Source organism: Pseudopipra pipra, chromosome 5, assembly GCF_036250125.1.
Source record: "Pseudopipra pipra isolate bDixPip1 chromosome 5, bDixPip1.hap1, whole genome shotgun sequence".
Classification (NCBI taxonomy): domain Eukaryota; kingdom Metazoa; phylum Chordata; class Aves; order Passeriformes; family Pipridae; genus Pseudopipra; species Pseudopipra pipra.
This window is the reverse complement of record NC_087553.1, coordinates 23,726,513-23,752,445: the sequence shown is the minus strand read 5'-3', so window position 1 is coordinate 23,752,445 and position 25,933 is coordinate 23,726,513. Positions and strand designations below refer to the sequence as shown.

Genomic DNA, 25,933 nt, shown 5'->3' with positions numbered 1-25,933 from the left:
AAAACATTTTCAGGCAGCTGAAAATTCATGGCTTTGGCTGTGCTTAGGGCTTGCCTTTGTTTACACTAGGAGTTTTGAGCCCCCGCAATAACAGTTTTATATTTCCCACTCTCCCTTCCCTTCCCCTTCTACTCCCACACCACTGCCTTCTCCCAGGTCTCTGGCTGTGATCACACTACTTAAGGAAGCCCAGATACCCTTCTGCATACCCCTGATATGAGATTACACATCGTGAGGGTTCCCTTCTCAAAGTCTTATCAGCGTGACAGGCACTACGACTCCTCTCCTATTTGCACCCCCCATAAAGCTGTCTTTTCCTCATATTCCTTTTCTCATGAAACACTGCTGTCTACACTCTTATCTCAAAGACCCTTCCAACTGATGTCTCCTCTTGTCTCCTCTGTGTTTTCTTTTCCAGATTCCAGTGACAGATGGATCTTTCTCGTGCGCGCTTGCTCTTTCCCTCTCTTTATTTTTGTTTTTGACATGTTTGATCTGAAGCTCTGAAGCTTCTCAAAGGGAACCCGGTAAAGAAGGAAGAGAAGGAATAGAAACTGAAGGAGTTTGTGAGCAGCAGAAGAGGCAGCCCTGCCTTGTTCATCCAGATCACACTGTGAAGGGGCGGGGGAAGACTAGAGCAGAGGGAGGACTTGTGTTTGTTTTGGGGTGGGTTCAGTGTGGGTGGGGGGTGGGTGGGAGGGAGAAAAGTGGAAAAGGTATGTGAGTCGCTCATGAGCATCAAAGAAGATTTATTATCCTCGGCCTGAAATTTTGTTTAGAAAAGAAGCACAAAGTAGTTCCCTTCCAGACCAAACATCCATGGTCATAGATTTTGGGTGTTCTGGAAGAAGATTGCATGTGTTCCCCCTCCTCCATGCTCGTGGCTTGACCCAGAGGGCAAGAAGAAATAATGGTGATGACACCCGATAGGACTGGGGTGCTCATGCCCTTCCATTGCTAAACCCCAGCTACTGCCCCTTAGTTTCCTTTTGCTGTGGTCCTGAGTTTTTTGTTGGGGATTTTTTTCCCCGTCCTGATGAGGGCACCACTGCAGACCATGCTGTGCCTGGGGTTGTGGGCAGCTGCTCTGCTCTGCTTGTTTTCCCCTGGCACTGTACGAGGTGACTGCTGGCTGATTGAGGGGGACAAAGGTTACGTGTGGCTGGCTATCTGCAGCCAGAACCAGCCTCCATATGAGACAATCCCCCAACATATCAACAGTACGGTGCACGACTTGCGTCTGAACGAGAATAAGCTCAAAGTGGTGCTGTACTCCTCCCTCAACCGCTTTGGCAACCTGACTGATTTGAACCTGACCAAGAATGAGATCTCCTACATTGAGGATGGGGCTTTCATGGGCCAGTCAAACCTCCAGGTTTTACAGCTGGGCTACAACAAACTCACTAACCTGACAGAGGGCATGTTGCGGGGCATGGCCCGTCTCCAGTTCCTCTTTGTGCAGCACAACCTAATTGAGCTGGTCACCCCTACTGCCTTCAATGAATGCCCCAGCTTGATTAGCATTGACCTGTCATCTAACCGTCTCAGCCGTCTGGAGGGGAACACTTTCACCAGCTTGAGCAATCTGATGGTGTGTGAGCTGGCTGGCAACCCCTTCAACTGTGACTGTAGCCTCTACAGCTTCCTTAACTGGCTGGCTCTCTTCAATAATGTCACCAAGAACTATGACCGCCTCCAGTGTGAGACTCCACGGGAGTTTGCTGGGTATCCGCTTCTGGTACCCCGTCCTCACCACAACCGCAATGCCATCACCATCTTCCAGTCCATGTGCAGAGGTGGCACCATTCCCTCCCTCTCCAGGGTCAACCCCACTCCTTATACCCCTGACTCCCAGCGAGATCTGGATGAGGGCTCAGCCATCAGCCCTGGGGACTTCCTCTCCGTCAAGCCTCCAGCCTCCTCCACCACTGACTCCTCATTCAGTCCCAGCATCAAGCTACATGACGTCACCATCACTTCAGCCATTCTGATGGTAACCATCCCCATGCCCTACAGTAAGATGTATGTGCTGGTCCAATACAACAACAGCTATGTTTCTGACATAGCAACACTGAAGAGCAAGAAGGAATATGTCACTGTCAACAAGCTGAAGGCCCACACTGATTATACATTCTGTGTGGCCTCTATCCGCAACAACAGGCGTTACAACCATACTTGTCTGACCTTTGCGACCCGAAGCAAAGGCAGGGAGGACCCTATTTCCAGTACTTCCACCACCACACACTATATCATGACCACCCTGGGTTGCCTCTTTGGGATGGTCATTGTCCTGGGGGTGGTGTACTACTGCCTGCGAAAGCGGAGGATGCAGGAGGAGAAACAGAAGTCCCTCAATGTCAAAAAGACCATTCTGGAAATGCGTTATGGATCAGATATTGATACCAGTACCATGGTCCATCCTTCCCAGAAGCTGGGTGAGCCACCTGTCATTCCTGTCTCACGGATGTCCTCCATCCCTTCCATGATTGGGGAGAAGTTGCCCCCATCAAAATCAATAGAAACTGGGATGGAGACTCCTAAAGTCACTACTAAAGGTAACTACATTGAGGTGCGGACTGGTGGTGGGGATGGGCTGGAGAGAGCCCAGCGGGATGAGGACCTGAGGGAGCTTGACAATGGGCAAGGTTCAGCTGCTGAGATCTCTACTATAGCCAAGGAGGTAGACAAGGTCAACCAGATCATCAACAACTGTATTGATGCCCTCAAGCTGGACACAGCGTCCTTCCTGGGTGGCGGGACTGGTGTTGACTCAGACATGGCCTTTGAGTGCCAGTCCATCCCAGCTGGTTCCTCAAGTGGGCTAGAGCGGCCCAGCTTTCTTTCCCCACCCTACAAGGAAAGCTCCCACCACCCCTTGCAGCGCCAGCTTAGTGCTGATGCTGCTGTGGCCAGAAAGACCTGCAGTGTCTCCTCTAGTGGTTCCATCAAGAGCGCCAAGGTCTTCAGCTTGGATGTGCCTGACCACCCACCACTCAGCAAGTCTGACTCCAAATACATTGAGAAGGGCAGCCCACTTAACAGCCCTTTGGATCGTCTTCCCTTGGTGTCTCCGAGCGCCATCCACCACTTGGAGGTCAAGCCTTCTTACCATTGTAGTGAGCACCGTCACTCCTTCCCGGCCCTGTACTATGAGGAAAGTGCTGACACCCTGAGCCAGCGGGTGTCATTCCTCAAGCCACTCTCCCGGTCCAAGCGAGACTCAACATACTCCCAGCTCTCCCCCAGACACTACTTCTCAGGCTACTCCTCCAGCCCTGAGTATTCATCAGAGAGCACCCACAAGATCTGGGAACGATTCCGGCCTTACAAGAAGCATCACAGGGAGGAGGTTTACATGGCAGCTGGGCATGCCCTGCGGAAGAAAGTTCAATTTGCCAAGGACGAGGATCTGCATGACATCCTGGATTACTGGAAAGGAGTCTCTGCTCAGCAGAAGCTGTGACTCTTCCTCACAAGGAAACAATACAAACCAAGACCCCCCCTCCAAGAACCAGAAAAATAAGCCACTTGACTGTGAAAAATAAACCAACAGCAAAATACTCCCGACAAATACAAAACTGACAAAATCTTTTCTTAAAGTTTACAACAACAACAGAAAACTCTCTCACACACAGACACACACACACACACGCCGAATTGTCTCTACTGTGTTACGGGGACCATTGTTCTGCCTTCAGATGGTTGGGAGGAGCGTCCTGCTCTAACAGTGTGGTAACAATATTGGAGTGTGAGTGGGTGGGAATGGCCTGGGAGTGGGTGGTGGTGGTGGCAGGGGAAGGGCAGGAATGGACACTCACTGGGCACGAAACTCAGCTGTGAACTATTCCTCTTTCTGTTCCTGTTGTGGGCTGATTTTTGCTTTTGAGTAGGAGGGCAGGACTTTGGTTTAGAAAGCTTCCCTGTCTACCTGATACGCCTGCTATTCCAAATCTTCCATCACTTACTTTTCCCTCATTTTCTTCGGCAGTGGAGGCTTTTCTCTCTCTCCCATCCCCTTCCAAGACAGGTGGAATTTGTTGGAAGAAGTTCGCTCACTCTTTTTCCTTTGACCTTTCCTACCCCTCTCTATTAAGGCTCCCTAGGCTTGCACTTTCTGTCTAGGTACTTCATGAGCCTCCATCCTCCTCAGAGGAAGGAGAGGACATGTGAAGGAACAAGGGAGGTAGGACCTGCCATATAATAGGCTCTGTGCCCTTGCCGTTCCTCCTCCTTCCCTTCTCATGCCATGTTGCTGCTGTTGAACACCAGCAATTCTGGAGTGACAGGCATTCTCCAGGCCTGCTCAGAGCCAGTTTTCTGCTAGTTGGTGGGGGGGAAAGGGTTATGAATGTTCTCTTCATTGTGGCAAGCCAGCTCCTCAAGGAGTGGTGGAGGAAAATGTAGGAAGGTCTGGTCTCTCAGAGATATAAAAGGTTCCCATCTCTCCATGAATGTCACAGGTCAGAGATGCTCCCCACCATACACACCTATGCTCAGGCTGCCCTTGTGCAGTAAGTTTAATACTCTCTGTTCATGTCCCCCTTACTATGAGGAAGGGACCTGGAGAGGAGCTCAGCAGAACAAGTTCTACATGAAGTTTCTGCAGCTCTTCCCAACTGACTTCCACCATGGGCTCTGGGGTGGGTGGGTAGGTGTGCATGAGAAGAGCATCACCCAACCTCCTCACTTCCTCGTGGATGTGAAGAATAGGATTTCAGTTGCTCACCTCACTGGGTTGGCCTCACAGAAAGTCTTCCTCTTAGGCCATGGACATCCTGGCATGGATAGGAGACAGCCTAGGGTGAAGACAGGGGCACAGGAAACAAATGGGATGTGAGAATAAGGCCTGGGTGTAGCCCCAGAAAGATGGCCCTGGTAGAAGCTCCCCGTGTGTTCAGCCACACTTTGTGTGCCAGGATAGAAGAGGACACCAGCCTCTGGTGGATGGCAGTGTTGCTTTGACTGCTTAGAGGTCCTCATGAGAGTCAGAGCAACATACCACTTCCTAACTTCTCCACTTCCTCACAGTTAGGTGTTACAAACTTTTCTTAGGGATCCTTTCGCATCTTGGCAAAACCCCAGTTTCACTTGTTAGGTCCCAGCCTCTGTCCCTTGGATAAAAGATCTGCTACAGAGTTGGAAATGAGCATACTGCCCTCTCTACCTAGTCCCATTTCTAAGCAGCCCAAGAAAGCACAATCTTGGCACCATCTCCCCCAAAGTTTTGTTGTCAGGCAGGGGTGCTGCCTGTTAAGCATGTCTTTATGCAGCACAGCAGGCCTCCTCTCCATGATCTGCCCTACACCTGACAGTTGTTCACCTCTATCCAGATAAGGATGAGGGCCTCTCCTGTGTTGGCCCTCCCTAAGTGGTTATTTCCTCTTTGAGGTGCTCCTCAGAAGCCCCAGTGTTTTTGGGGGCCTGGGAGAAGAATGAGGGTGTAGGAGCTTCTCTGGGAGGGATTTACATGCTGTGTACAGAGAACTTACCTGTTATCTGTCAGGTAGTAGCACTGCCAGCTGTGACAGCTGGTTTCTATGCCACTGGTGATATCATTTTGCCTTCTGTAAATGAGGAACAGCAGTAGGCAGAGACTCCTTTTCAGTAATACAGGATGTCATGCAGATCCTGATGCGGAAAACCAGAGGGGGTATCCCAAAAGTCAAAACATGTGAAGATCTGTGGTGTTTCTTCTTTGTAGGGATGCTGATGGTAACAATCCTAAGCCAGGTCCTGATCCCATTGCCTCAGACTCCTTCACTGTCAGCCTGCTTCCCCACAGTAAAAGCATCATTTTGCCTTGAGTCCAGAGGTGTCCATGGTACTGACTCCACACAGTAAGAGCCAGTCCAACCCAGAGGGAAGGGTGTGAGTGCACACATATGTGTGTCTGTGTGCATGTGCAGAAGGATGAAGAGAAGTCACAAATGGAAGTCACGTCACTGCTGCCAGGTGTCCCTCCATGTTGGGATCATGCAGCAAATCAAGACAGGTAAATGCTGTGAGAGATGCTTAGGCACAGCAGAGCCTCTCCATCTACCACTTGGAGCAAGCCCAGTGGTCTTCCAGCATGGTAACCATCCAAGCAGAAAAGACTATTGGTTAGGGCACAGAACTGGACAGGAAAAGGAGGATGGCAGGCAAGGGGGGATGGAGTCTTGTTCCTCTCCCCACCTCTTCCCTCCCTGTGCTTCTCTGCTGTATGGTCTTGTAAACAGTTCTGCTCAATCAATACTTTAGGGAGGAGCATTGACCTGTAAAGGTTTCTGCTCCCTCTCCCTATCACCTCAACGAGGCAGAAAAGAAAGGTCAGGGATACAGCTATCATCAGGCCCTTCTTTTTCCTGTGGTAGGGGTGAGGCTGGATAGGGGGGACAAGCCATTTCTCTCCCAGTTGTAGCGCCCCACTCCAAACCAGTGGATGAAGTTTGCACAAGATGGACTGTTCTGTGGGAGGAAGAGGGCAAGGAAGGGAAACAAAGTGTCTCACCTTCCTTCCTCCTCCCTTCTTCTTTGTCCTGCTCCCTCCCCAGGGACGAGGGCTCACAAGGTGATGCCAGCCCTGTCGGAGGAAAGCAGATTTAACGTTCTATTTGCATGATGATTTTACTGTATTTTTCTGAGCAAACACCTGTTGTGTATGTGCCAGTTTGTTGGAATTTAACCTCCTTCCTCAAAGTCTCTCCTGTCCTTGTCCTTGTTTTCCCTGCTCCTTTCATTCATCCCTGATGTGATTTTATGAGACGCTCCTATCAGTTTGGGAGGGAACATGCCCCAAAGAGAACCCAACCCAATCAGCCCCATACAACCTTTTCCTTCTTCTTTCCGGGGTCTCCCTCCCCTTGCCCCAAATGTGGTTTCTCAGCTGCTTTTCAGGGTCATGTGCATAAAGGGGGATGTGTTATATACCAAAGGCCTGCTCTTTCTAGTGGCCGTCTTTTCTCCTAGTTGTTGAGAAACAGGAGTGAGGCCCATCAAGATAGATCTCATGAGAGAAATGGTCACTACCATCCCTGTGCCCTGGTTGTTCTTTCCTGAAATCTACAAGCAAGGTTATTCTTGGGGGAAACAAGGAATGCTTCAGCTGCAGGGAAACCTCTGATACGGTAAAAACTTGATGCGGAGCTGGTTACAATCACTTAGAAGACCTTCCACCACCTTCCTCTCATTGATTGCATGGAGCTCTGCATTAAGTTTGCCCTACCCATTCTCTCCCCTGGTTTGCCCTGGCAGAGAACAGGGCATGATGAAACCTGAAAAGCCTCTTTGTTGGGAAAACGTATGGAGAGACTGTCTGAAGTTTCTAAGCCCTCTATGGCTTGGCTTTGGCAAGTCTCTTAATGCTGCCTTCTCCCAAGGCAAAGTGGATTTCTGGGGAAGAACCAGGACCAGACTCTTTCACACTTTATTTCTGGCTTGATGACTCTTGGCAGGGACAACAGGGGTTTAGTTCACCTCACTGGAAATTGTGAAGGGTGAGGAATGAGGTTGGGTGCAGACCTGCCCTCTACCCCCAAGAAAAGCCTTGGGGGGAAGACTTGGCTTGGGTCCTGCATCCAGAAGAGCGAAGGTGAGACCTTAGGTGTGCTGTTCTCATGGGGCAGAGCTCTTTCCCATACCTGATGTTGCTGCCCCAGCTTATGCTGTGGTGCCATGTTCCCTTCTCCCCCTCCCCACTCTTTCATACTGAATAAATCCCTCTTGAGGCAGGTGTGAAATATTCATGACTGACAAATGAAGAATTATGTCGGGCTGAGGAGGCCTCTGTGTGTTTGCAATGCTAATCAGCCTGCCTTCCTGGAGGAGGCTCTTCCTGGCAGGCTTGAGGGAAGAAGCAGAAGATGCAGGAGGGAAGGTGGAAAAGGAGCTGAGAAAGAGAGAGGAGTGGCAGATGCAGCAGGGATGAAGAAGGTGTGGTGAGACCAAGGAGTGGGGAGGCAAGGAGGAACAGGTAGAGGGAAATGGAGAGGGTGGAGAAGAGGGACAGGCTGGAAAGACCCAGGGAAGAGATGGCTGCAGTGGAAAGAATGGGATGGTAAAGGGACTAGTGAGGACAAAGGGACAACTAGGGTTCAGTGCAGGGGTTGAGGCTCTCTGAGAGAAGGTGGGGAGTTAGTCAGCAGTGCCTGGAGAAAGAAATCTGGGCGGACTTCTTGATGAGCTGTGACCCCTCTCTGTAGGGCAGAGCTCAGTGCTACAGGGTGGGCAGCTGCCACACATGCAGGAGCTGGACCCAGAGCCCCAAAAGCACATTTGCCATGCTTGTTGCTGACAGGAAAGCTCAGCTGCATCGGGAAGGACACACAGTCTCCAGGAGTTTGGAGAATGTCCCTTCAACCACCACCACCGCCTTCAGCACAAGCCGCAGGCAAGAAGAGCTGATGGAGCCATGTCCTCTTCCTGGAGCCAGCTTGCTGCTGTCCCACCATCTGAGCAGGAGGGAGCATTCTCAGGGTGGCTCAGTGTGAGACAAACACTCTGTGCCACCCTCCACTGGGCTACAGAGGTATCTTGTAGGGCTGGCAGAGCCTGGCCCACCGCAGCCACCCACTGCCCACACTGTATGAGACAGATGGTTTTGGGTCCTTCCCCGAAGGAAGGGGAAAGGGGAGTGTCTGTTTTGTCCTCCCTACACACGCACGCACTCCCAACCCTGTCCTTCCAGCTTTGGCCTTGTACTGTGAGGGGTGTTCTTGGTCTGTATCCCCTTGACTGCCCCCGGTGTGTGCCCTGGAGAGGTGTCTCCATACCTCTCCCTGCACCATCCCACCAGGGCAGCTCTCTGCAGGGCTGCCCCAACCCATCCCCAGTCCCCGGGCGGAGATAGGGCATTCTCTGTCCAGCTTCTCCTTCTCCCACTTCTCCCACTCCCTCTCCTCCCTGCCCCACCAGGGTTAAGTCCCCCTTTTCCCCCATTACAATCCCCCTCTGTATGCCCCATCCTCTCGCGTTCGGCTTGGCCTTTGCCTCCCCCATAATTACCACCGCCACTGTGAGGCCTTGCTCTTGGGTGGCCTGTCCCCACCGCCTGCTCTCCATCTTCCCCATGGGGAGGAGGAAGGAGAGTCCATCCGGGTCAGGCCAGACCCTCCAGGGCTGGTACGGCTGGTCCATCCACAAGCACAGCATCTGGGGTGAGGGGGTGGGAAGGGGCGGGCAGCTGCCAGGCACAGAGAAGGGGGCATCAGGCCTTGAATGTAAGGAAGGGCCTGGGAGGCAGCTGCTGGGACTGGCCTCTTTGGTGTTCCTCCTTCCGTAACAACCCTGTGACCCCCTCGGTTGTGTATGGACAAATTTGAGTTGGAGTTATGTTCTTTTATTTCTTCTTCTCTTTTTTTTTCTTTCTACTTTTAGATTTGTATTTCTTTCTCATTCTTTTCTTTCTTTTTTTTCTCTCTTTCCTTCTTTTCCTGTTCTAAAACTGAATGGCACGAAATCGTTTTTCCTCAACTCGGAGATTCCTGTATGGAGAAAATCAATTTCTATATTTGCAATAAATTTCTTATTTAAAAAAAAAAAAAAAACTAAAAAAAACAACAAGCAAAAAATACAAAAAGCTGCTTCTGAGTCCATTTGTTCCAGCCTTGTCTGGTAGAGGAGGTGGGATGGGATGGGATGGGATGGGATGGGATGGGATGGGATGGGATGGGATGGGATGGGATGGGATGGGATGGGATGGGAGAAAATGGGATATGGATGAAACTGAGAGACCTGGGTCAGGGCATGCGAGAAGGATTCTCCCAGGCACCCAGTGGCCACCCACTACCCCCAAACACACTTTTTCTCTGCCCTTGGCTGTTGCCTTTTTTGGATACATCCTCATTTTTACAGAGTCATCAGTTCTGTCATGATACCAGTCCTCTCCTGCACTGATCAGCACTCAGTTCCTTCCCCATCCTGGGCATGCATGCAGCACTGCCTAGGTGTAGGGCAGTGCTTCCTTGCCCATCACCTACACAACAAATCCTCAGCTGGCAGTGAGAGGCTCAAGCCCCAAAGCTCTCTGGAGGAGGGTAATCCAAGCAAGCGATCCAGCCATGGGTAATGACTGAGCAATCTGTAGCCTAATCCACCAGCAGATATCCTGATCTCAGCTCTTCCTAAGCATCAATATTTAAAGTCAAGAATGCAGCCAGCAAATCCATGCCTATTGGTGCATTTATACACATAATTAGGCCAATTTGTGTATGGTGACATAGCAGCCATTCCCTTGCATGTCTTGTCTCTTCTCTGCCTCCAGTTTCTTAATGTTTCTAGTTTCTCCTGAGAGTGGTATGGCTCCTTGGCTCAGAAGGTTTCTTTTTTTTGCCCTGGCAGATCCAGCTTTAAATAGACGGGTTTAACCATGGCTTCTAGGCTTCCTTTTTGGGTGTGCTGAACTCAAAACCTCTACTCCTCGTGTAGCAAGGGACGGGAATAAATGGTCCTAGGGAGTTGTGAATATGGACACAACAGCTCCTGGATATATATGCTACAGTAGCTGACAACTCTTATTAATGCTAGAATTGATTTCAGAGCAGACTTAGGAGCAGATGCTAGTACAGGCAGATGCTTCACAGTCTGACGTTCTCCAGTGGACTTGGGAAGAATGATTCAGTGTGGGAAGGAAAGGTGCTCGGCTGTGTATCTCTGGGAGAGGGACAATGGTGCATAACGAAGAGGAGCTCTTCTGGGGTTAATCAGAGTTTCATCTGCTTGATAGAAAGCTGGATCTTTCAGTCAAAGTGGTGTTCCTGGAATCTGCATCTCTGCAGTGCAGGGATACAGGCCTTCTGAGACAGGGAATCTCAAATCTTGGGAGGAATTAATGCATAAATTATAAAATGGCGTAATCTAATCAGTAGAGAGCCCCCATGCTGTTTATTTTGTTGCTAAATTCGATTTTGTCTCCACAGTCCTTGCATTTCATTTGGTTGCTCTGCCACAGGGATGAGAAAGGACAAGATATATTTGCAAATGCTGTCTAGGGGGAGTGGGAAGCTTTGGGAAGGGAAGACTGTCAGAGCTGAAGTCATCACAGATGTCCTGAAGCCAGGTGAGGACTCTTGGGCTTGGGGGGGACATGGAGGCACTGTAGTCAGCCCTCTGGGCCAAAATGATCTGTGATGAAAGAGTTAAGCAGTGCTTGTATTTAAATAGCCTTTGGCTGATTCCAGTCAGATACCTTAGCAGTCCTCTGCTCTGCAGTGTTGTGTGAGCTGGTGTGTGTCTTAGGAAGGGATGAGGTGTGAGCTGCATCTGTGAGTCTGCATCGTTCTCTCAAGTGTCTCTGGATACAACTGTGTCCAACTGATCACAGTCTCTGCAACAAACCACACTGACCTCTGCCTCCAGAACCTGGTTGATGGACTATGATGTCCATGGAGTCATCATGAAGTGAGAGAAGGGCTCACAGCTATGCTGTGGGCAGTGAAGGGGCTGCAGTGGACAGTGTGAGGAAGGGAGTCATCTCGGTGGCCAAAGTGAGTTGGCCTACTAAGTAAACCCATCCTGGAGAAGAACAGTGCAGCTTTGCATAGCCTCATGTTTTAGGCTGGCTGCAGACTCAGGAAGACCATTTTGTGTTGGCTTGTGTTTAGTTAATGCTGACATGGTTATTTTCCACCCCCGTGAAGTTCGGTGACTTATCCAAGACATAATTTGCAGCAGCACAGAAAGAACTGACTTAGCCACAGAGCCTTTTGCTGGAAATCATATGGGACAGTTGTCATCTCTTTGCCTCTGTGTGTGTGTGCATGTGCCTATGTGTTATGGTACGGACAGGCATGTAGGCAACATTGCCCTCTTCTGGACTGACTGCAAGGACTGGAAGAGCATCTCTGATGGAATTGCATCCTGGCAGATGAATTCTGTTTCCACTGCAAACGTAACAACATTCCTGGGTCTTGATTTCCTATCCAAATCCTAGTGATTTTGGATCAATCAGTCATGAGTCCTCAGGGTCAGACCAAGTCTAAGAGAGCAGAGTGAGGAATCCCTCCTCTCCAGATAATGCTGGCTCCAATGTAACCAGAAACCAACAGCTCTGAAGGGTAGTGAGAAAATGGATGAGGGTGTGAGGGTCATGCTGCTGACATTTGTCCTGAGGGCTGTCCCCCAAGGGGATGAGAGCAGTGCAGGCTATGGAATGGTTAGGCTGACATTTTTCCCCAGGTCTTGGATGGACTTTCAAGTAAAACACAAAGGTGTGTATTGTGCAGAGCTGGAGGACAGACTGAGAGCTACACAGAGTCCAGGGGAATTTGGAGCTGTTAGTGCACAGGCCATGCCTACCCTTAGCAGGTGGTCAGGGGATGTCACTGAACAACCTGTACATCTCCCTTCTCATCCTTGGAGAAAACACAAAGTGAGAGAAGGAAAACTCAAACAGCCTGAGTGAAATATTTAGGAGCGAAAGGATAAGATAGATTGAACGAGGACTTGAATACTTTTATACAGGGGCACATACGTAGTTAAAATGATGGATTAGTATCACTGGTGCTCCCCTATATGGACAAGCTCAAGGTTTTGCCACAGATTTGGTGGGACTGTGCCAAGGTGCAGAACTGCTCCATTCCTTGGCTTCGCAAATATTCAACAGGGACCTGTGTCTTCCCTTTCCTTTCCAGACTTCCTGGAACAGGGTCGCAACACGGTTATGTGCTATCTCTTGCAGTGGGATTGCCAGACTCCTCAGGGACTGACAGTTAACATGCATTCTCAAAGGAGAAGGGAATGGCATTTAAAGTGAGTCCAAGGAGCTGCACTCCTGCTAAGCAAGGCAGAAGTAAGCAGGTGCCCAGCCAATGCAACTGTGGAAAATGAATCAAAAGCCTCATCACTTTTTCAATAAGAAACACTTCAAAAAAGAAAAGTATTCAGCTCCATCTTTCTGTATATGTTGCCAGAAAGGGCATCATTAAGAATTCATTGCAACTTCTGCACCCAATTTTCCGGCCCAGTGCCTTGTCCCACTTGTCTTACTCCAGCTTCAAAGACAGTGGAGGCTCTGCCATGAGTATTGAGGGACAAACGGGACCTGAATAATAAGATGGAACTTGAAGAAAGAGTGGGGGGAGATGAGGACCACAGGTGAAGGGGTGAAGTGGCTGAAGGAGGGAGAAGAACAGTAAGGAAAGGAACATGAGAAAGAGCCAGACTTGCCCTCAGACTTGTGAGCAAATAGGTACAAGCCTGTCCCAGCTGCTTGCTGTGTCCAGCTCACATGGGCCTAGGGATTTCTTTCTGCTCTTCTCTGTCTTTCTACTCTGTTCTTTCCCTTCTTGAACATCTGGAGTTGGTGAGTGGGGATTCCTAACAGCCAAAACCAGCATAGTTGGATCAAGGTTCTGAGCTCCAGGATGATGATGCAGCTGACAAAAATGGCTAAGTCAAGCCAAACTGTGTTATAGGGCAGATTCATCAGGACAAGGAAGTGCAGGCTAAATCCATAAAGTTTGAAGTGGCTGTACTTGTTGTGTATGAATGCCTTCAGGTGAAGGAAGTGTCATGATACCTACTTGTTTGGAGGAAAAGTTGTTTCATTCTGGGGTTTGTTCAAATTGAGCATTGGGCCAGGAGACATGAGATCTCAGCTTCTCATCCCTTCACAATAAAGTGGGGAGAGAGCTTTCACCTTTGTTTCTCTGCCATACATTTGCTATCTTTTGTCACCATCATCCACAAGATTTCCTGCTCTTGACACCTGTTCATCTTTCTCTCTGCTTCTCAAGTGGCAGCCAGGGAGATAATTGGTATTTTTGACACTGTCTGTTGAGCTCTTTGTGGCAGGAGCTGCCAGAATGAAGCCGTGAATTATATAATAAGGATTAATTAGAGGCTTTTCAGGGCTATGTTACCATACTCCATGAGGATGTTGCTGTCCTTTGGGGGCTGTTGTAGGAAACGGTGCCTTTGGGGGACAGGAGCAAGGAGGTGTCAAAGCCATTGATGGTGGCTGTGGTGGCCAGGAAAAGGCTGTTCTGGCTCATTAGTGGCACCAGAGGTGCTGGGGTGGACCACACAACTCAGGAGAGTGAGAAGCAAAGTTGGACACAGACTGAGGTTTAATGACTGATGTGGTGGAGGTGGAGGGTTTTTAAACTCCTATAGAGCTGTGGTCTGATGTTGGAGGAATAGCTGGGTGCCAGGTTCCTCAGTGGTCCTCATTCTCCCTCTGCTGCTGAAGGGAGCTGAGCTGGAAGGTAGAACTTGCCAGGGCAATGTCCATAGAAACTAAGACTTGAGTGAACTCTGAAAGGCCCTCGGCAACCCACAACTGCCAGATGACAATTCTACTCCTGCATGGGTAGCCTGCTTCTGTAAGAAGACCTCATGGTTCCATCCTACCTCTCTAAGAAGGTTGACCTGCCTGTAACTGAGTGTCCAGTGGGAGAGACCACCAGTTCAGTGGTGGAATGTGAGAGGGAGAGAAGTGATCCTCCAAGTTTTGCTGTCCTTGTTGTCCCACAGCTACTCTCTTTCCACCTGTCTGCCACTGCTGGGTTGTTTGACTTTGGAGATGATGAGGAGACACTGCTCCCTCACTCCCACCTAGATCCTTAATGGAGAAGGGGGCACTAATTTCTCCAGCCCTGTTTTGCAGATCGTGTGCCTGAAGGTGAAACTGCCTGAGGCAGGTTAGCCAGCTTGAGAAGGAGGTTTAGATGACAGATCTCTTTCCTGCTTGCAATTGTTGCTACGCAGGGATGCTTTGAAGTGGTTGGCTTTGCCAGCACAGCCTCTCTACACTCCTGTGCCATCTCAGAGGAGTAAGAAATTCATCTTGTTGCTTCAAGGCTTTGGAGTCATCACTGGCATATTATGGAGTCTTTCAACAAAAAAGTATAAACTGCAAGGTCACCATGTTATAGCATAACACACCCTCCTGGGTCTGACAAAACTTGAAGAACTCCTTTCCGGCTCTGGGGGAGTAATGGACTTCCCTGAGTCTCTTGAAAAATTGCATCCAAGTATTACATACAATGAAAGATCTTTGGGAAATCAGAGAGATTTCTCTCCCTCACTTTCTCTTCACACCACTAAGTTCCAAGTCTTGTCAGTGTGGTGGGTGGAGGGTAGCAACACATGATGGCAACCAAACCTCTGGGCTTCTTCCGCCTGGTTGCTTATCTGTGAGAAGCAGATAGTCACCTGAAACTGTCAGAAGAGGACACAGGTTCTACTTCCACCTCTGCTTAACCTTCTAGGCCATCAGCTCTCTCCTCCTTTCTTGTCTATTGTGCTTTCCTCAGAATTTCCAACCACTCCCTTCATACTTTCCCTTTTTTCTGTTTTCTCTGTTCTCCACCTTCCTTCATTGACCCTCACCTCTCCATTCCCTAGGGAATCATGATTTTCTCCATCTCTCCTCTCCTGTATTTTTTTGATACCTTCACTCACCATCTCCCATCTGTTGTCCTTTTCCTGTTTCTCCTTCTTTCCTTCTATTCAGCCCCTTCTATCTCCTCCCATGTCCACATATTTCACCCTCTCATATAATATCTAATATAATTCCTCACATCTTGAATCATCCTAACCTGCAAGGAAGTGGTTTCCCGCAGGGAAACAGAATGTGAAAAATATCTTTGTTCACCAAAAATTAAATATTGACCATATGGGGTGGAAAAAAGCCAACAAACTAGGCAAAAAAAAGTGCCAGCTCATTGCTCAGAAAGGGATGAAAAAAGGCAAAACTTGTCTGAACAAGTATTCAGCACTGGGTTCAGTGCATTTCTGCATCAGTGTGCACTGAAAGCCTTGCTAAGGTTCTCAGACAGAGGCACTGCAGTAGGGCCAACCTAGACTGCACTGGGGTGGACAGAAGGTGGAATCTGGGATTCAGGGATGCAGCTGAGATACAGTTAGTGTGTGAAACAAACTTAAGGTGTCTCTTACACACACACACACACACACACACACAGAGTCCTACAGTTTTGTCCTTCTAGGCTGAGTCAGTTGGATATTCTCTGCTTCAGTCATTTCTGAGATGATGCCTCTGCCAAAATTACCCCCTTTGTGACTCTTCCAGAAATGGCTGTGACTGTGGGGTAAGAAGGTCAGGGGTAGGCTTCTTCTAACATGGGGTCATATCATCAGAAATAGGAACCTGGTGAACACTCCAACCATACCTGGAAAAGTACTTCCACGAGGAATCAGGCACTTTCCCTTGCAGACACATTTCCCTGACATTTCCCCAGGTCTCTTCTGCTTCCTTATTGAATGTTCTCAACAGAAACCAATTTCTCCCACACCTTGATCCCAGAGATGACCTACTGCAGTGTCTGAGCATCACCCACAGGCTGAAATTTCTTAACAAAGGCCACAGTACAGGGTAAGTCATATAGATTTGGGCAGGGGCATCACCTCAGAAATAACTGAAGGAGAGAAAGTAACATATTGTTCTTACAGGCAGGGGACAGACTTAGCACCACACAAAATGACTCAGAGAGCAGCTTTGGTGGGCAGAGGAAGAAAATCTCAATGAATCCCTCAGACCTTTCTGTTTCAGTGATCTATTAAACAAGTCATATCTCTGTGTACAGCAAGTACAGGATTAATCCCACATGATTCTGGTATTTTTAGCAGCTTGCTCACAGCTAGGGTAACTGGGACTTCTTTCTTGCTTCACTTGCAGGAGCCCTGAAGCCAGTCTCCAAAGGTTCCTAGTAAATAGGTAGATCTCAAGTGAAAATCCAGGTCTCTGAGTGCTGCAGTGAGAGATGCAAGATGTTTGATTACAAGAAAAATGTCTTGGGATCTATCTGAACCAGCTGTTCTACAGCTGGATCTTAGGCTAATTCACTATGTGACCCTGCTGGGATCCATGAAAATGAGCAGAGGATGGAAAGGCAGGCATCTGCTTCATCAGTGCTTGAGACAGCACTTCATGTAATGGTGGTGGGGCAGTGTTGGGTCTTGATGCGGGGTGAGGCTGCATACAGACAGGAGACTGGGGAAGGGACAGTAGCAGAGTGGTAGCAATGGAATGTGCCTTCTAACACAGACCTTGGGAGTGTGATCTTGCTCTGCAGGGCCCCAGATCTCTCTCCTTTCCAAGTTTTTCACAGCCCAAACTGAATGGGACACAGAGTCTCCCAGCAATGCAGGGGCTGTGGCTGTGCTGCCAACTTTTGATGTTCTGGAGTCAGAACCTACTGTGAACAGGCTCTGTAGTTGCAGCTGGGTTCCTCTCGTGTGTGATGGGGGAGCATGTGCTTCCCACCCACTGTTATAAATGAGGGGATTTGGTGGGCAGAAAAGGATTCCCTTTATGGGTCGGCTCCTTCTCCTAGCTTCTGCTGACACCACTTGGAACCATCTGGACAGAAGAGATTCCTTGGATCTGCACCAAAGTTCCTTGGACAGCACACATCCAGAAGACTCTTGCCAGAAACAATCCCTGCAGACAGCCATAATGTCAGGGTTTCTCATCCTCCAGATGAGGCAGCCCTCATAGATTATTACTGCACTGCTAGCATTTCAGGGAGGAAGAAGGCCCAGTGGAAGAAGGCACATGTTTTCTGGTCTCTGTATGATCATCACCAGGTGACCACCATGGCAGATGCAGCAAATTTATCTGCCCAGGAATCATGACCTTTCTTCCAAATGAAGGAAATATTTTGTGGAAAAGCAGCAGAAAAACTGCCATATCAGCATGAATCAAAACTGTCTGTGTCTTCTTCTCCACTGAGGATTCTAAAATCACAAATAGTTTGAAGAAGGCAAGCAGGGCAAAAGTATTGTCTATTCCTTTCAATGTAAGAACATTAAGTATCCTTGAAATGATTAGGCATCAGGTTTAAGAGAAAATTCAAGGAAACCTCATATCATAGTACAGAAATAGCTGATGAAATTCCTTGCCAAAGTCTTTAAACCAAATTTCTGGAAGTCTTTAAACTGCTGTTGGCCAGTGTGAGGGAGAGAGACATAACACTGGGAGATCTGGACCTTTGTGATGGTCCAGTACATCTGCCCTTCTGCATTACTGCACGTCTTATCCAACCTCTGGCATCCTTGTGTCAAGGTCTGCCCAGCAAGGCTGCTGCAATGGTCTGAAATGCCAGATAACTGTTAGCTGATGCTAAGATCATCTGACAGACCTGATGGGAAAAGAGCTGCATCTGAAGCTTCCCAGCACTGCAGCAGTGAGACTCACGGCTTCAGAACAGAGTTTCTGCAGCTGCTGCTTCCAGTTCTACCAGCACATAGTGAGCACCTGCATAAAATTCAGGCCTTATAATTATTTGGCATGTACTGAAAGAACAAGTGGTAGAAAAAAGCTTGAATATACACAGCAGCAATCAGACAAATGAACAGGAGAAGGAACTACTTTTAGCTTGGCCTTCTCATCAAATCAAACCATATGTCAGGACAGCCCTGGAGACATGTGTACCTTGGGGACCAGAGTCTTAACAACTGGTCAGCACCTTGGCAGATGTCGTGACCAAGACAGAGGCACAACAGATGACATGAGAGAGGGAGAACCATGGTACCAGGGCAGTGGAATCCTCCTATCAGCAAAATTTGCCTCATGACAAGAATGCTGATGTCAGTGATTCCTGATACAGGGAGTAGTAGGATAGAAAAAAGCCCAGGATTTTATGGGTAAAAATAGACAAGAAAGAATCTGAAACATATGGCTTCACGACCTAAAGCCCCTTCTGAACCAAGATAGGTCTTGAGACAGGAAAGTCCCTGTGGGATTGATCTTGGGAGATGTAGGACTATACCAGATGTGCAGATGGTAGGTATGTTCTGCACTTGAGCAGATGGCAGGTATGCTCTGCACTACTCACCTGTGGGACACTGTGCTGAGTATCTCTGAGTAAATCTCCAGGTGAATTCCCTATGACTGTCCAGAACCTTAAAAATAACAATACAAAAGTATGTAAGGAACAAAAGGAAGACTTGAGAAATGTGGGCTCACTGCTAAATGGGGCATGTGGCCTGGTGAGACAAGGCATGGAGATGCTGATGTATTGAACGTCCTCTCCAGCTCAGCCTTTACTGATAATACTGACCTTCACAAATGCCAGCTCCCAGAGACCATGGGAAAACAGGGAGCAACTTGACCTGTGTGGAAGAGGATCAGAGAATACTTAAGGAAACTGGATATATGTAAGCCCATGGGTCCTGATGAGATGCAGCCAGCGGTGCTAAGGAGCTAGCTGATGTCATTTTAAGGTCAATCTAAATAATCTTTGAACACTTATGGTGACTAGGAGAAGTGCCTGAGGACTGGAAAAATGTAAATGTCAGTATGGAAGTCTAAGTCTATAGGAAGTCACGGGAAGGATCTTGCCAACTGGAAAGCATGGAACTGAAATTCCTCTGTCTTCTAAAGGCATGCACCTCTAAGAAGGGTGATGCTGCTATGAGGAATCCATGCATTTCTGATTCCTGCCAAGTTGGAATGATGTTGGTGAGGCAAGGTTTATAGGGGAGATAAATGGCTTTTTTTGGACAAGCCAAATTGAATGTAAACATGGACAAGGTATTTTTTGGGTTTCCTGTATTTACCTCCTCCAGACATGCATGTGGGCCCAACATCCTGCCCATTTATTTCTGCTTGTATTATAGCTGATCCTTTACACTCTTACCATCTTCAGACATCACACTTAGAGCAGTCCTGATGTTAAAATGTGAATTCTTATTTTCACAAAGACCCAGATGTAAAAACTACATACCCTACCCTCTTTGGTGAGCTGGGGAGAAAAGGAAGGAGAAGATTAAGGATTTATTTGATAAGCCATTTGCCTATGAGTACCCACTGTGATAATCCACACCTGCAGTAAGGAAGAAGAGGATCAGCTGTTCTTCCAGGTAGTTGAACTGCAGTTCAACAGTTAATCTTTCAGAGCTGATCTTTGCTTCTGTATAGCTTGTTCTCACATAAAGCTCACCTGGTGTTCAGGTTGACTCATGTGAACCTGCCATATGCTTGAAACATCACTTTTCTGACACCAAATAAAGCAGAGTCTAAAGCAAAAACCTCATGGACTTACCAATGAAGGGAGGTGTTGGTGAATCCTAGGAACTGCAGCATGTTTCTTGATAAGCCATAAGGGTTTGAGCTCCTCCTTAAGGGGACTGAACTGAGTCCGGACCAAAGCAAATAGCAGTAATGTAGAAAACAAGCAGTACAGACTAGCAGGGAATGAGACACTGCAGAGTGAATAAGACAGCCTTGTTCCCTGAAACTCCCACCAATGCCCAAAAGAGAAATAGCCAGAAGAAAAAGAGATGTCTGCAAGCACCAGTGTGAGGGGGAGAGAGAGAGCATGTGTGAAACACACATTGTGTGAGGGAGATGGGTCCTATACAATGCTTGAGAGACATGAGTCCTGTAGCCTTTGTATTTGTCTTAGATCTTGTGCGTTTGAGACAGTGTGAGGGAGCTCGAGACAGCTACCCCGTGCATGTGAGCAGCAGCATGAGAGCCAGGCCGAAAGAGAGGGGTGAGCTGAAGTGGAGCCTCTCCAACTTTCTCCCTGCCTGGGAAGCTGCTTCAGGGGCTTGGAGTTGCGGTGGGTTGGCACATTTCAGGTGAGGATGGGGAGTTCTAAGAGCTATGCACTGACCCTTCTGGCTGGAGTCAGTGATGCCCCAGGAGCTGGGGATTCGCCACAACCTCCTGTCTATACATATGTCTTCCCTGTTATGGTGCTCAGTGTCCATCCCCACCAAACCTGAAATATCATCTGACTGGTCTGCAGCCGTGAGGATGGAAATGAGGGAGACTGGTCGAATAAACCTTTTCTCTTCCATGTACACTAAGAAGCCAAGAAGGACTAGTCCAAATGCCCCCAGCAGATACTAACTGCTGTCCTGCCCCCACAGCTGGTCATGCTGCCTTGGTATTTGTGCTGTTTAAAAGCAGAAGGCAGAAGGCCTTCCTCTTTCTTGCAGGAGGCTCCTCCATAGAGCCAAATGGCCAGCACAGCATAGCCAGGTCCTGCAGATGTCCAGATCCAGTCTTGTCTCACCACAAACTCCCAGTCTTGGGGAAATGGGAACATCATGTTCCTTCCCAGCACCTGCTTGGCTTGAATACATCAGCTACTGTGCTCCTGCTGCCTCTGCAGAGGGAATTGCCTGCCATCTGGTGCTCAAAGACCCCTTAGTTTTGGTCAGGGCTTGGTGATAGATCCTTTTGAAGCCCTGCAAAAGTGAGGGAAACATAAGTGTGGTGGAAAAACAAGGGCTTCTGCAGTGCTCATGTACTATGAAATGTAGCTCAGCTCTCTGCCAGCTGGAGGGACAGCAATGTGAGCCAGATGCTGGGAACAGCCTTCCATGTTTGAGTGGCCATCCTCAGAAGAGAGGAAAAGCTGGAAGAAAGGCATCCCAGTGAAGCTCTGGAGATAGGAGATGGCACCATTACTGCAAGTCTTCAGGGATTTAAAGTGTGAGATTCTGGTTTCCAGAGCCATTTTTAGTGCCTTGGGCTATCCAAAACGCTTGCTCAGTGCTGGAGAATACCACATAGGACCTGTGGGAGTTATTCTGGAGGAGAAGCTGAAGAGAGGTAGCTGACCTTTCACTGAACACCGGTGTTCGGACCTCTGACTCACTCCCCGACTGACATAATTTTGCTAACCCTTAAAACCAGGGATAGCATCAGCATTGCAGATTTTCAGAGGTACCATGTGACATCATCTGGCAGAGCTTTTCTAAGCCTGGGTGACGTCATCACTGCAAAGTCTTGCTGTAGGACTGATGAGCCTGTTCTTTCCTGGTGAGAGAGCAGGTCTTTCCAATAGCTTTCAGCTAGTTGCATGTTCACACCTATCTTTGCACTGTACAATAATAACACAAAGTGGATTTCAGTGGTGTTTGGAATAGTTTTTGTGAGCTGTGCCTTTGACTGAGATTGCGATGACATATTCAGAGACAGTGGCACCAGGACATCTCTTGTGTTGCCCAGGTGCAGGTCTTTTGAGCATGCCAAGTGTCTGTGACATGTCCCAGGCTCATGAGCTCTTCCAGGCTGTATACACCCTTGCCTTAGACAAAAAAATGAGGTGATATGTGGCATCCCTAAAGATGACTGCAAAGACAGACCATCAGTATGAGCTTTCTAAGAAAATGAAAATATCATGCTTCCCTTCTATATCAAGAGACTGTGAGTAGCAACTTTTAACAAAAGGCAATGGTATCACCCACATGAGCCTCTAAAGAGAGTGAATGATGTCACCAACTTGTGCAGCAGTAAATTGCAAGGTCAATTCTAGGGACTAAAGACTGCTGAACCACTTGAGCATAATGTAATGCCCAGCTGACCACTCCTAATAAGTAGGATATCCCTGCAGGCACTAATGAACACTTGTTGTGATTACTGAATCAGAGCTGGCTGGGGAATTTGAGCACATGCCTTCTTATTGTAGTACAGGGCAAGTGTCTGAACGCACTTACCAGCAGGAGTGCCTCAGGAGAGAGTTACACTGCTAGATAAATGCCTGGTTTTAAGCCTTCCAGAAAGCACTGGTCTATATTAGAGCCATGTGGCTGTAGCTCAGACCCAGAGAACCAAATATCCCTGGCCTTATACCTCTTCCATTCAAACATGCACATTGCTGTTTGTGGAGTGAGGGAGCCTTTCTTCATCACTGCTGCCATTAGAAAGGAAGCATATCCTTACCTGTCAGCTTCGGTTGTAGGAGAATTCAGCTGGGCTGCAATCTTGAAGACCCTCTAGGGGCGTGCAGATGTGTCTGGACTGAAAGCTATGCCCAAATCCTATGTACAAAGAGTAGGATAGCTGTCTGTATTAAATTCTGCACAGTGTGCACATGTGCACAAGGAGGTGAGATGTTATTCTCACTCACACTAGTCTCCCCTTGGCAGTCCAGCACTGCCCAGGGTTCTTGCTGTGGTAGTCTGTCCTTCACAGCTGCTTCCTCTTCTCAGAGCCAAAAAGTGAGGCATGCCTTGATTGTTCCCTCTTTGTCCGTGCTCTGCAATGCCCTGTTCCCCTGCTTCTCCCTCGGTCCTGTGTCTCCTCCTTGGTCACATTCCCATGCCCGTGACCTCCATCAGTATTACCTGTCCATCCCCATCAGCCTCTGAGAACAGAGAGAACAAACTGACAGGCAAGAGCCATTCCTGATGGAAGGAGGAAGATAGTCCCCACAGCTCTCTCATCAAGAGGCCCCTCTAAAACCATCCTAATGAGATTCTCCTTAGGGCCCCTGTCAGCTCTGCCTTTCTTTGCAGGCTCCTTTGACAGACGGATGTCAGTTCAGGGAAAGCTGTTTGATGTTCTTCATCTTAATGAAAGTGATCCTCCGGCAGGCACTGTCTCCTTTGCCTCTAGGCAACTGTGGTCTAGCAGTGTCAGGCTACTCTGTGCTTTGTCATACTGGATCCTAATTAGTAGCCCTCTCCTGCTGCTTCTGGAGTCAACAGGGAAAACATCCCTCTGGCTGCAGTGGAGCAGGAGGTAGAGGATGGGAAAGTCAGTGTACAGAGAAATGGCAAGGGTCTGTGTGAGTTCCTTCCCATCCTCTTCAAATACTGTCTCTTTTTCTCTCTGAAGAGGGATACGTAGGCAGCTCTGTGTTTTCTCCCTGGCTACTGTTGACCTGTTGTGCACACCCATGCTGTTGTAAGTGAGAGAAAAGGCAGCATCCTGCTCAGGATAGCTAAGTGCTGAGAAGAGGTGAAACTAATGGGAGATGTAGTGTAGAGTGAGAAGACACAGATTACAGGGTGCCTGCTCTAGATTTATCCCCAGATGATGTGTTGCATTTTTTTTGATTCAAGTTGTTGGCTGAAGTTCAAACTCTTGTATTTTGTTTTCCTTTAAGGAGACATATTAACAATAGATCAAGGAAGTCCTCGGAGAGCACTCCCCGTTTCCCAAGGGACTATAAAGTGCTGCTTTGATAAGTCAAAAACTAGGAGGCAATTTCTTTGCTGCCCAAAACCCTTTCTTCAGGCTGTTCTTAGTAGTCTTTTGCTTCCTATCTGTAGTCTCACTGTTTTATCAGACTGCACTGCTTTCTTTAGTTCTCTCTCAAACACAGCTCTTCTATCACAAACCTTCTTGTTTAGGGAAGTGGTGTATGCCTATGTTTAGATGATGACCACTAATGCTGCAAACAGGAGGTTAATTGTGTCCTGGAACCATCTTAAAGAAAGGCAGCAGCTAAATCCATCTGATTAAAGGACATTCGATCGGTTTGTAGCAGAACTTATTCAAAATCTAGTCAGATCCTCCATCCTCATCCACAAGCAAATGCAGTCTCCCTAGCAATCATTATACCTGCTGCATCTCTTTTATTCAGCCCTGTCAGATATGCACAGCCCTGTCCTGTATTCCTCCCTGCCTTCCCAGTGGGGTGTGTGTCCAGCTGTACAGTCCAGCATCTCTTTGTGCTTGTGTATTGGAGCTTTCAAAGTGATCATTATATTGCTATATATGCAGCACAACGAATGACTAGTTTCTTTCCATGGCTCTCACTATGATTTCTCTGGGATAACTTTCAAACCCCCTTCTCATTACAGCTTTGGAGACAAAGTGTACAGTGGGCTGCCTCACCCTTCTGCCTCTGTCTGTCAGGCCACTGTGGGTACATACAGGCTGCAAGAAGACCAGATCTGACTGTGTTGTGGGTATGTGGCCAGTCAAGCAATAGGGGAGGCACTGCTGGGCTTTGGTGCCTCAGGGCTACAAACTGGACAGCTGAAGAGGTTTGGTAGCGCTGCCCTAAAATACCAGATTTCTGGAAGCTACTGGAAGGCGTAGACAGATAAACATCTTGGGAAGCATGTGATGCCACTAACGCTGAGGTATAATGAAATGTCTTTGAGTCCCTACAATTGAGATATGGTTATTATAATGAATTTTAAATTATATTTGGAATACTTGGTGGGTTTTTTCTTTGAGCTTTATTTATATGTGGGCTTCTTATTGCCAAACTTTTCTCAGCCACAACTTTCCTTTTATTTTATAGAAGCACATATACTTTTACATACAATTCTCAAGAATTCAGAATGTTGCCCTCTTTATCTGACATTAGTAAGTGGTTCTTTAAAGAAGAATAGCCACTGAGAGACTTGGAGGCAAATTGCTAGGCTTAGCAAGGGTGATAGAGAAGGGAAAGGTAAAGAAGATTACAAAACAGAATCCATAGCTGCTATTTGGAGAAGATGGAGGGAGTGGGTGGGAGTGTAGAGAGGGAAATAGCTGTCCTTATAGAAGCCTCAAGTCAGGGAGCTGCTGGCCCCTCTCTGGAGGGCTCTGCTTGGCTGGGCAGCTTATTAACTGAAATGGAGAGAAAATGGAGAAGATTCAGGGCAGCGCAGAAGATAGAGGGGCAAAGGAAGGCCTGACTGATGAAGGAAGATTAAGAACTAAATGTGTTTATCTTTGCTAAGTGATGACTAAGAGGATGTGTGATAACCATCTTCCCATCTGAGAGACATGAATAACTGTGCAAGTGTGTGCGTGTGGGCATGCTTTAGGGCAGCGTAGGGACAAGGCAGTTCAAAGAGCCATACCACAGTGGTTACCTTGCCCCTGCAAAGGCTCAAGGGCAGGCAGAATCCCCTCACAGCACCAAAGAGGGACCAGTCCTGCTGGGAGTTGGAAGAGATGAGGTTTGTGGGTTTGAATCAGGTGGGAGATAGGATGGGAAGGAAAATAAGGAAATCTCGCTGCTCCATTTCCAGATATAGTGATCTCTCCTGCCCTGCCCCTCCATTTTTCATATTATCATGAAAAACTACCCTTTAGTTACTCTGCCTCAGTTAGTCTCCTCACCTCAGCTCTTTTCTCCATATTTCCTATCTTCATTCTTGCTCATTTTGTTCATAGTTTCTTCTCTCTGTTGCACATGTCCTTTTTCTCCTTGTTTTCCCTTTCCTTTGTCCATCTCCCCCACCTCTTCCCCCCTCCCTGTTTCTTTTTCAGCAGGTAGATCTGTATCTGTGATTGAAGGTTCATTTT

At 48.1% G+C, this 25,933-nt stretch overlaps 2 protein-coding genes across 2 annotated transcripts in view; both read left to right on the top strand.

The window, feature by feature from the left end:
* Positions 1-25,933, top strand: part of RAC2 (Rac family small GTPase 2) — a 121,988-nt gene that overhangs the window by 32,379 nt on the left and 63,676 nt on the right. The gene's annotated exons all lie outside the window — the stretch shown is intronic.
* On the top strand, positions 698-9,556 carry ELFN2 (extracellular leucine rich repeat and fibronectin type III domain containing 2). The gene has a single exon (XM_064655023.1). The coding sequence runs from the start codon at positions 1,037-1,039 to the stop codon at positions 3,461-3,463; it is 2,427 nt and encodes an 808-aa protein (XP_064511093.1). The 5' UTR covers positions 698-1,036; the 3' UTR covers positions 3,464-9,556.